The sequence below is a fragment of the Amphiura filiformis genome, chromosome 13 (assembly GCF_039555335.1).
Source record: "Amphiura filiformis chromosome 13, Afil_fr2py, whole genome shotgun sequence".
NCBI classification, from domain to species: domain Eukaryota; kingdom Metazoa; phylum Echinodermata; class Ophiuroidea; order Amphilepidida; family Amphiuridae; genus Amphiura; species Amphiura filiformis.
The window spans coordinates 47,159,085-47,171,786 of NC_092640.1; the positions used below are offsets into that span (position 1 = coordinate 47,159,085).

Below are 12,702 nucleotides of genomic sequence, written 5' to 3' on the forward strand. Positions count from 1 at the left end.
AACTTGTCATGTGCCGTCGACACCCGCGTGGAGAAAGTTAACATCTGCATCCCACGTTTGGTATACAACTCTCTCCGTTGTACAGCATTGATACTGTCTTGGTAGATACTCGCAGGCTATCTCAAGCCGGGATCTCAAGAACCACTGGACCAATTTTAGGCTTGTTTGTACTCATTTTAATGCTTTTTTCATGGCGATTCCAAATATGGCAATGAAAATGTACAATTTTTGAATTTTTTGAAACTTTTTGAACTTGTCATCGGCCGTCGACACCCGTGTGGAGAGAGTTAACATCTACATCCCACGTTTGGTATACAACTCTCTCCCGTTGTACAGCATTGATACTGTCTTGGTAGAAACTCGCAGGCTATCTCAAGCCGGGATCTCAAGAACCACTGGACCAATTTTAGGCTTGTTTGTACTCATTTTAATGCTTTTTTCATGGCGATTCCAAATATGGCAATGAAAATGTACAATTTTTGAATTTTTTGAAACTTTTTGAACTTGTCATGTGCCGTCGACACCCGTGTGGAGAAAGTTAACATCTGCATCCCACGTTTGGTATACAACTCTCTCCCGTTGTACAGCATTGATACTGTCTTGGTAGATACTCGCAGGCTATCTCAAGCCGGGATCTCAAGAACCACTGGACCAATTTTAGGCTTGTTTGTACTCATTTTAATGCTTTTTTCATGGCGATTCCAAATATGGCAATGAAAATGTACAATTTTTGAATTTTTTGAAATTTTTTGAACTTGTCATCGGCCGTCGACACCCGTGTGGAGAAAGTTAACATCTGCATCCCACGTTTGGTATACAATTTTCTCCCGTTGTACAGCATTGATACTGTCTTGGTAGATACTCGCAAGATTTGGTCCCACTAGGGCAGTTGGGTGCGTTAAATGACTGTGGAAAGAAAAACACATTATTAATGCTGATATCCCCAATATTGTTCGTACAAAACTCGAAAGATATGATCATGACTGCGATGGTTTATAACGTAGGATGTTAAGGGTATGCGTTGTTTAGTTGCAAGTCCCTCTTCATTGTAATGATTAACGGTATATCGGACAGTGATCAGCAGTAATCTGATTAAGGTGCAGCAGATACCGTGTTGATTTGGCATTGTGTACTATGATGTTTAGAAGAAAAAAAAGAATATCCGACACTGGAATGATCTCATTAAATAGCTGAGTCCTTGTAATATTGATATACAAAGTGTTTGTTTGTCTTTACAAATGCCTTACATTTTGTATAGCCATAGAAGTTTAGCAGAATACCGGATATCGATTCGTCTATTTGTTCAATTCATTTTACCACGGATTTTCTTGAATTATAAAATAGGATCAGACGGCGTGGCATTAATTGCACCGTTAACTAATATGTAAGCCGCTCTCTTTGCTCACTTATCACGCTGAACAGTGGCGTACCGTGGCCGCCCCTTCCCCGGATGCTGAAGAAAATCCAACTTTGCCGCCCCTTCCTCAACAGCCCGAAAAGGTTGCCCCAATTTTTTTTACGGTCGTTTGAAAAAGTGAAGAGCAAAAAATGTATAGTACAATTTTTCACATTTTCCGCCCTTTTTTCCTTTACTAATCCTTTTTGCCGCCCCTTCTTCTTCCCTCGCCCCTCTTTTTGCCGCCCCTTCTTCTTCCCGCCGCCCCTTCGTTTTGGCCGCCCCCTGCTTTGACCCCGGGGCTGCCCCCCCCAAATACGCGCATGCTGAATCACCGTAAAATAATTGATATGCTGCCCTCGATCTTGTTGTTACTGTCGTCATTCTTGTCTGATCCACTACCCCCAGATTCAAGAGAATTCGTGCGTAACAAGAGACAATTGATATTCGCCATTCTGCTAAAATTCTAACGATATATAGCTCGGATAATTAACCATGAATAATAAAGTTAACTTACCTTTCTAGTTATCTTCTTTCCCAGTAAAGGATCAATGACTTTCATCCAATCGTCCAGGGTCCACGAGAGACTAGCATCCACACCTACGCCATTAACAAGAATCTGGGGCGTTCCAGAAATAGTCCCTTAGAAAGAGATAGGATAACAAAACCCAGTGAAAAAACAACAACTATAATAATTATCATGATTATAGTCTGTTTCGTCTCAAGTTAAGCGGGAAGGGCTTACTAAGTTTATTAATTACAATGGCATTTTAAAGAAGTTTTAGTCTGGTGTGATTGACCTAATGCGATTTCTTAAGCCAACGATAAATTGTATGCCAATTAAGAGAAGATATCTTATGCCTCCCAAGATGCATTTCTCCCATTTCAATTTTGTGTACCGATTTGCTATTTAGTGCAACATGGGTCAAAAGTGACAAAAGGCACCTCCATGAACAGACCACATCCAGCATGTCCAGATCTTGCAAATTAATTATGTTTATTTCATGACTATCGACCCATGTTTAGCTAGTCTATTCACAACTTGAAAACAAATAGAACATGTGCAAAGTAATAGAAGTGTCTTTTGATGACATGAGGTGATGTATCATGTTGCAAAGGATTCTGGGAAGGGTAAAATATCTTCTCTGTGACAAATAGATCAATTCAAATTCAGACATAGTTATTGTAGAGTGATTTTGAATTTTGATTTAGATATTGAGTTTGTTATGACAAATATAACTTACTTGAACAGGAGTATTTCCACATAGTTCGTGCATCACTATCACCTTCATCTACTAAAAGCTTTGATAGAAATGTTGACCTGTCAACTACGTTACCGGCTACGTCTGCTATCAAACTGAAACCAAAATTGTATCATGGTATAGTAATTTGGCTATGGTGTATGCTTATGCTGTCAACTACGTTACCGGCTACGTCTGCTATCATACTGAAACCAAATATTGTATTATGGTATCGTAATTTGGCTATGGTACATGTTAATGCTGTCAACTACGTTACCGGCTACGCCTGCTATCGTACTAAAACCAAATATTGTATTATGGTATAGTAATTTGGCTATGGTGCATGTTAATGCTGTCAACTACGTTACCGGCTACGCCTGCTATCGTACTGAAACCAAATATTGTATCATAGTATAGTAATTTGGCTATGGTACATGCTAATGCTGTCAACTACGTTACCGGCTACGTCTGCTATCATACTGAAACCAAATATTGTATCATGGTATAGTAATTTGGATATGGTGCATACCAGTGATCACTGTTGATAACCAGTGATAGGCACTTCAGCAACAAATCAACATTTTCAATGTGTGCAACTTTAAATTGACATCTTTTTCATTTGCAACAAAATATTAGGATATTATTTAAACAAATGTGATATCAACAATTGCACAACATAACTGAGCTTCTTTTTGCTATTTCAGTTTTTTAAATTTAATGCATATTATGAAGGTAATTATTAGAAGTCCACTTTTGTAACAGTAAGTCTCACGATTCATAATCTTGACGATACGCCGCCAGCGGTTGCTCTTGCCAGTCCAATTTTTGACCTCCAGGAGCTTCCAGGTAGTCGACATTGCATTCTAGCCACCATTGGATTTCCACATGAGTGTTATAATATGTTGAAAACAGCTCAACGAAGGATCCCATGTGCTTAATAGATAAAAATGGATCTACTGTAATTGTAAATTGCTGTTTTAGTGTGCATTCGCGTATAACATCATTATATTGACATGTAAACACACAATGGCATGTTCCTGAGTTGTATTCGTATTACGCGGGCTTTGGATGGCGACTTTTTCCCATGATACGCTGCGTATTTTGGCCTCTCTCTAGCAACCGCTGGAGGCGCATCGTATTGTTAACCAGACTCAGGCCTGACCATACTGATAACACTATAATTATGCCGACTATTTACTATTGATTATCGCTCCATACCTCATAATGTGAGTATCACTTATATTCATAGTTGGACTCTTGAAGAACTTCTCTTGAACAACATAGAAAGCTGTCATCCATTTGGGTATATTACTAATACATTAGGGTGTATTCCTGATACATTTGGGTGTATTCCTATTATTATCCATACCTCATAATCTGAGTATCACTTATATTCATAGTTGGACTGTTGAAGAACTTCTCTTGAACAACATAGAAATCTGTCATCCATTTGGGTATATTACTAATACATTAGGGTGTATTCCTGATACATTTGGGTGTATTCCTATTATTATCCATACCTCATAATCTGAGTATCACTCATATTCATAGTTGGACTGTTGAAGAACTTCTCTTGAACAGCATAGAAATCGGCCATCCATTTAAAAGTTGCATCTGAATTTATCCCATTTATGATAAAGGTACTCTGAAAACGAATATTAGATAGCGGAAATGTAACTTTTCATTCAACGTGAACTTCGACATACGCATTGCACGGTACTAGCAGCGCACTTACAACATTTGGGTGTATTTCTAATACTTTTGGGTGTATCCCTAATACATGTGGGTGTCTTCCTAATACATTTTAGTGTATTCCTAATACATCTGGGTGTATTCTTAATACAATTGGATGTATTCATAATACATTTGGGTGTATTTCTAATATATTTGGGTGCATTCCTAATACATCTGGGTGTATTCTTAATACATTTGAATGTATTCCTAATACAATGTATTCCTAATGCATTTCGGTGTATTTCTAATATATTTGGGTGTATTGTATTCCTAATACATTTGGATGTGTTCCTTATACATTTGGTTGTATTCCTTATACATTTGGGTAGATTCCTTATACATTTGGGTGTATTCCTGACACATTTGGTTGTATTCCTAATACATTCGGTTGTATTCCTAATACATTTGGGTGTATTTTAATACATTTGGGTGTATTCCTAATATATTTGGGTGCATTCCTAATACATCTGGGTGTATTCTTAATACATTTGGATGTATTCATAATACATTTGGATGTATTTCTAATATATTTGGGTGTATTCCTAATACATCTGGGTGTATTCTTAATACATTTGGATGTATTCATAATACATTTGGATGTATTTCTAATATATTTGGGTGTATTCCTAATACATCTGGGTGTATTCTTAATACATTCCTAATGTATTCCTAATGCATTTTGGGTGTATTTCTAATACATTTGGGTGTATTGTATTCCTAATACATTTGGGTGTATTCCTGACACATTTGGTTGAATTCTTAATACATTTGGGTGTATTCCTAATACATCTTGGGGTATTTTTAATACATTTGAGTGTATTCCCAATACATTTAGGTGTACTTTTAATACATTTGGGTGTATTCCTAATACATTTGGGTATATTCCTTATATATTTGGGTGTATTCCTAATACATTTGGGTTATTCCTAATACATGTGGGTGTATTCCTAATACATGTGGGTGTATTCCTAATACATTTGGGTGTATTCCTAATACATTTGGGTTATTCCTAATACATGTGGGTGTATTCCTAATACATTTGGGTATATTCCTTATATATTTGGGTGTATTCCTAATACATTTGGGTGTATTCCTAATACATGTGGGTGTATTCCTAATACATGTGGGTGTATTCCTAATACATTTGGGTGTATTCCTAATACATTTGGGTTATTCCTAATACATGTGGGTGTATTCCTAATACATTTGGGTGTATTCCTAATACATTTGGGTGTATTCCTAATACATGTGGGTGTATTCCTAATACATTTGGGTGTATTCCTAATACATTTGGTTGTACTCCTTATAATTTGAGTGTATTCCTTATTTTATAAGCGAAATGTAAAGCCCTAGTGCAACACTAATGTATGAAATGTTTGAGAGCCAGAGCCCTAAGTACAAAAAACGCCTGTATCATTAAATGGTTATTTTGTACTTTTATTTTTGCTCTCACCCCTCGAAGATTCGAAACCCCGTAATGGTCAGCAACCTCCTTCAATGTCGGAAATGCCCTCTTAGAATCTGGACAGGCAAGATCCATAAATACACCAAAATGTATTAGGAATACACCTAATGTATTAGGAATACACCCAAATGTATTAGGAATACACCCATATGTATTAGAAATACAACCAAATGTATCAGGAATACACCCAAATATATTAGGAATACACCCAAATGTATTAGAAATACATCAAAATGTATTAAGAATACACCCAAATGTATTAGGAATACACCCAAATGGCTCTCACCCCTCAAAATAGATTTTAAAAAAATCTTAACCAAGCAGATCTATGATATGGCAATGGAAACATAACAACATTAAAGTCATAATGTACGATCTTATAATATGAATTCAAACCTGATTTTTTGGCATATTTGTAATGTTTACACATGTCGCAACTTGCACCTAAATGGAATCAGCCAAATGTCTTGTGTTTGTAGGTAAACAGAGCAAAGTTCGACATAAAGTCATAATTCAAAGAATTCAAAGAATTATGACTTTATGTCCTCCCATATAACATGTATAATTGCGTGTTAAACGGCCAAAATAACAAGCAGTGTTTCTTTCACTTTACCTCGTTATTTCAGCTCAAAATTAACAGAAACCATTCCCGATAATTATGACTAGTATTATTTCAGCATTTTGAGCATATAATGACAAATTTAAAATTTGAAGGAAATCGTACATTAAGCCTTTAAGGCGAAGATTCGAAACCCCGTAATGGTCAGCAACCTCCTTCAATGTCAGAAATGCCCTCTTAGAATCTGGACAGGCAAGATCCATAAATACACCCAAATGTATTAGGAATACACCCAAATGTATTAGGAATACACCCAAATGTATTAGGAATACACCCAAATGTATTAGGAATACACCCAAATGTATTAGAAATACACCCAAATGTATTAGGAATACACCCAAATGTATTAGGAATACATCCATCCAAATGTAATAACAATACACCCAAATGTATTAGGAATACACCCAAATGGCTCTCACCCCTCAAAATAGATTAAAGTCTTACCTGAGTAGTTAACCAAGCAGATCTATGATATGGCAACGGAAACATTACAACATTAAGGCGAAGATTTGCCACCCCGTAATGGTCAGCAACCTCCTTCAATGTCGGAAATGCCCTCTTAGAATCTGGACAGGCAAGATCCATAAATGCGTCGAGTTGAATCAGTGACTGGCCTTTCGAACCATATTGGAAACCCAATGGTCGATTTGGTATAGGTATTTGAGCACTTGTTACATTCACCATTGCGACCAGAAGGGATATTGTGAGTATTGCTAACTTAGCCATGGCGAAATGTGGCTTTTTATTAAAAAAAAAAAAGAGATGCAACACTGTTTTGGTATTATAAACAACTGCTTATCATCATGAATCTTGGACCTTGTATATTTGATTCCACACGATGAATCAGCGTTACTACTATTATCAAGATGGTATACCTACTACAGTATGCATTATATAAGTCAATGCAAACAAATATTAGATAAATATCCGATGATTTGTTCTCGTCATGTCATCACGGGTTGTCTTACCAGGTTTGCCTTACTTTGCGCGTGTACGTACAAGGCCCTGGTCTGAACGAGATTCGATTATTTATTGATGTATTTATTGATATATTTATTTATTTATTCATTTATTTATTTAGTTATTTATTTATTTATTTATTTATTTATTTATTTATTTATTTATTTATTTATTTATTTATTTATTTATTTATTTATTTATTTATTTATTTATTTATTTATTTATTTATTTATTTATTTATTTATTTATATTATTCATTTGTTTATTAATTGACGCATTTAAAATCATCATGTTGTATCTTGCATACCGTATTCTGCACTAATTCTTTTTTTGACATTTTTATGAGGGAGTGTAAATATTATCTTTGAAACGCGAAGTTTAACCCTAGTCCTACTTAGCCATATTTTGTAACACGGACTACGAAGGAGAGGTGTTGTTGCAAACCCCATAATTTTCTGTTTATTCTGTTTATTAACATCATACAATGTATACTGCTATTTTTGGTACCAGTGTATAACTATATGTCTCTTCTATCCAGTGACATAGAAATGAGTACACACATTACCCACATAATAATTTATAATGTCGCTATGACGTAATAATGAGCGCGCCCTCGCAAAGTTGGAAAATTCTGGCTAAGTAGGTAAAGTATATGTATAATTGCTTTTTCGGCTAAAAATTCTATGAACGTGCGATTTTCACCAGATATTCTCCTAAAGATGATAGGAAATGACTATTTCAACCTAACTGCCAAGTAAAAAGTCAATATCTCTTGCAATAATTTTTAGAGCAAAATGAAAATCATGGTTTTTACTGCAGAAACCTATGGTGTGCTTCACCACCCGCATCATAATTTTTGATGGTCGGTCCTACCACCGGATAAGGTGCTGGGTTTTTATCATTAAAATGAGCGCAAAGGATGGATCTATGATTAGCTCAAGTCGTTTTGGCGTAAAGACGCCCGATTTGTGTGCCTATGGGGTTGGTATATAGTACAGGTCACCTCTCGTCCGTCGCACAGAGAATGTTTAAGGTATATACTCGCATCATCATCATCATCATCATCAGTCGGCTGCAGAGCAGGCGACTACAAGCTTTCTCCAACTAATGCGATCTTGGGCAAGCGAAACAATTTTGTTTGGCTGCAGCATCCCTTCAGTATCTCCCAGGAGGTGCTGGACATACTGTAAATACAGTGTACGCGGCCGTCCCTGTTTACTCTTCCCCTGTTTCCTCTTCCCGAGTTGGCGCAGCGGTAGTTCCCTCGCCTTGCACCACTGAGGTCCCGGGTTCAAGCCCCGGCGCGGCCCAAGGACTCATGTGCACTTGGTTTATCCTGATTCCATGCTCGCTCTCGCAGGTTTTCTCCGGGATCTCCGGTTTCCTCCTGTATCGCAAAAATCAGTGATTAGTTGTTTGGGTATCAAAAACTTCCTTCACCCAATGGAATTTGGGGAGCTGCACAGATAGTTGGTGGATGTTACAATCTAAATGCGGATAGGTGTGCGCTGTTCGGCAGCAACCTAGTTGATGCGATCTGATTGTGATGATTCACCATTACAGCGAAATTACAGCGCTTTGAGTCCTCTAAGATATGGAGAAAGGCGCTTTATAAATCCAAAATTTATTTATTTATGTGGTGGAATATAAAGCGCGTATTCTTTCACAGGCTCGCCATCTTCAAGACGCAGTATATGGCCGAGAAATTTGAGTTGATGAATCTTGAATCTGGCAACCAGTGGAGTGGTGTTGATCAGGTTGTAGATGGTTTCATTTGGAATCCGATCCAAACGCTTGATGTTTAACATGACTCTGCAGCAAGATGTTGCAAATGCATTGATCTTGTTCTCCATGTCCTTGGTAATTACCCATGACTCGCACCCGTACAGAAAGACAGTAACACACGTTGTCTGAAAAAGCTTGATTTTTGTTTCGATTGGCAGGGACGGGCTTCTCCAAAGGCGTTCCAGTTTCCAGAAAGCTGCCCAGGCTAGTGTTTTTCTTCTTTTTAGGTCTCCAACACTAGAGCCCATCTTGGAACCCAAATACTTGAAGTCTGTGACATGATTGATGGTACTACCATAGACTTCAAGTGCTGGTTGGGCGTTACAGTTTGCAGTCATATTCTGTCTTAGGTGCGCTGATGACAAGGCCTAGATCTGCTGCTGCAGTTGCAGTCCTAGTAAGCTGTGACTGGGCCCGGGCTATGGAAGATTCCAGCAGGGCAATATCATCAGCAAAATCCAGGTCATTCAACATCTTGGCAGGATACCTGCTTGACCGACGTGGGTAGGTAACAATCCCAGCGTCAATTCCAGAAGTTGATTTCATCAGAAGGTAGTCTACCAGGATAATGAACAGGAATGGTGCCAACACATCACCCTGAAGCACTCCAGTTGTTACTTGGAAATGCTCTGAGATACTGCCATCTACCATAACGGCACTATTGGAGTCTTTGTAGAGCACCTGGATGGCATTGACCACAACCTTTGGTATTCCATAATGCCGCAGCACTGAAAACATGACGGACCTGTTGATGGAGTCGAAGGCTTTTTTGAAGTCCACAAAAGTGACTGTTAAGGGAAGTTGGTACTCCTTGAAGCCTTCCATGATCCTCCTCAAAATGTGTATTTGCTGAGCACAGCTGCGACCCGATCTAAAGCCAGCCTGGCTGCTTCTCAGTAAAGGATCAATGTGAGGGCGGATCCTGTTCAGAAGGATCTTGTTGTACACTTTTGCGGCAATGGACATAAGCGAAATACCACGGTAGTTTGTCATGAGAGAGAGGTCACCTTTCTTTGGTAGAGGAATGATTACATTCGTAACCCATTGACGTGGCAGTGTCAGCGTTGAGAATACTTCCATACAGAATTCGAGAATCATATCAATAATGCTATCCCCTCCTCCCTGAAGTGCTTCTGCGGTTATAGCACAGTCCAATCCTGCTGCCTTGTTGGTCTTCATGGCTGCTATTGCTTCGACTACTTCTTCACTACTTCTTCGACTACTTCTCGCATGCTTTTAATCTATCGGCGCAATCGGTTCTCGTTGCTGATAGATGAATGAATAAAACGAAAGAAATGGTTAAATGGGCTGAAAGTATGGTATTAGAATACCTTGTCTTGTTAAGAAAGAAACAACACAGAAAATTAGTCTTTATTCGAGGAACATTGTATTATCTTCCAATGGTTGAGGACTTAAATTATAAAGTTCCATTCATATCAATAACCCTAACCGTCCTCAACTCAACAAACCCCAGCAGCTTGGGTGCCTCCACTTTCAGCATGTTCAGTGGGCAGGGGCCTGGCAACACAGGCAATGTCAGAGGTCACATCACATCTTTCAGGCTGCACCCATCGTGATACCCTCAAAACAATTGATGCGCATCATCGTTGGAAAACCTTTCTACGTACTTGTGGCCCTTGAACACTGCCAAGAGGTTACATAAGAGGTTTTGCTTTAAACATGTTCAGGGCCAATGACACATAGGTTATTCCTGTCCAACGACGTGATGTGATTTCTGCTTCAGCTTAAAGTAGTGTCCCCTCAGTGGGCTGTCACCTGTTGGGCACTGACATTCTTTTGTTTTTGATGTAATAGAATGTAAATAAAGTTTAAAATAAATTTGATGGATTAACCTCCGAGCTCTACTTTATATATGCATTACACCTATTATCTTGTGGGAAAGAATTTCAGTCAAACTGATGACTTCTGGTAGTTCCACGTTCCTTTTTCTGCGATGCTTTCCGATTGACCGATTAGCAAATTTAGTGGTAAATGTCTATACTGTCAATCTCTTAAAGCTTAGTAATATTGATGTTTAGTAAAATAGTGTATATACGGTAAGTTTATATTTCAGCCTTTCTATATCCATTATATCATTATGCAGTTCCTTTTTGCTGCATTATTCGTTACTCTAATACAAAATATCTGTTGCTATATTTTGTAGCCTACACCACAATTCAGGGTCATGCATATCAAGCCCAAATCACGTTGTTTTATTTGAAATAAACTCATATTGACCATAAAAACGAATTAAAACAGCCGTCTCTCAACACGCGATATTCAAAATTCCCGGGCGCCGATATTGTTCAGTGCGGTGACATAATACAATGAAGGCTGTCAACAATTGAGCACAAATATTAACCATTGCACTTGATAATTTCGGCGCGGGAATTTTGAATATCGCGTGTTGAGAGCGGGCTGTTTTGATTAATTTTATGGTCAAAATGAGTTTGTTTAAAATAAAACCGTGTGATTCGTGCTTGATAATTATCTTTCTTACATACAAGGCATAATGTTGTGATTGCCAGAGACATCCTTTAATACTAGCAGTCGCAGGCAGCGTGCGACTGTTGCTCGTGAGCATGCGTAACACCTAAATGTGAGGGTAAAATTTGCACGTCACATAAAGTAATTACCCCTTCATTACGAGACAATAACTCACAATCTGTTTATGCATCAAAATTTAAAACTGAAATAGCAAAAAGAAATCCAGTTCTGCACAATTTGATGCCTCATTTTTCATGTGTTGCCATTGTGATCTATTGAATTAAAAAGAAGCAGATTCATAAGTTGCATAAAAACCCTTAATTAATAATGTTGCCTTTGTTGCTAGAGTGTCTGGTCGTGCCTGGTCACCACTGGTCATCCATGACCAGTCATACATAGAATGTCATGTTTTACATTGACTTGAGTAGTTTAGTGCAACTTTTGAATCCGTATCATTTTTCATGTTTGAGCTATCCATTCAAAATGAGGTATCAAACTTATCAAAACTAAATGGATTTCCTTTCAGTTTTAAAATTAATTCGTAGATTTGAGTATTATCTCCTTAATTAATTTTTGTGATGTGTTTATACTTGAACCCCGGGGGGCACTCAACTTTGGAGGTGACGCGTATGTAGGGCTGTTAAGACCCCTTTTTCAGCATCGCTGACACCCAAAGACCCCATATTTTTTACGAACACATGCTCTGTCACCCGAAGACCCCTATTTTTCCATCTGATCTGTCACCCAAAGACCCTTACAAGTTCAATTTGAACAGCAACTTTCATTTATCACTGATTTTGTTACTTATTTTGACAAAACAACGAAATTTGAAGCCATTTAGAACTAGAAATTTGATTTTTGCGGTTTCTGTGGCGTTGTTTCGGCTCTCACCCAAAGATCCATTTAAAAAAAGGTAATGTTCTCACCCAATGACCCCTTATTTTTTACATTTTGCTCTCACCGAATGCCCTTTAGTGCGAAAGTGCCAGCCCTACACCTATAATCCATTTCATAT

The 12,702-nt window shown here is 37.9% G+C and overlaps 1 protein-coding gene across 1 annotated transcript; it reads right to left on the reverse strand.

The window, feature by feature from the left end:
- Positions 1-413: 413 nt before the first annotated feature.
- LOC140167306 (uncharacterized) lies at positions 414-7,181 on the reverse strand. Its single transcript, XM_072190635.1, has 5 exons — positions 6,900-7,181; positions 4,158-4,282; positions 2,641-2,753; positions 1,914-2,038; positions 414-906 (listed from the first exon to the last, which is right to left on the reverse strand). The coding sequence occupies exons 1-5, from the start codon at positions 7,179-7,181 to the stop codon at positions 790-792; spliced, it is 762 nt and encodes a 253-aa protein (XP_072046736.1). The 3' UTR covers positions 414-789.
- Between the last annotated feature and the right edge of the window lie 5,521 nt (positions 7,182-12,702).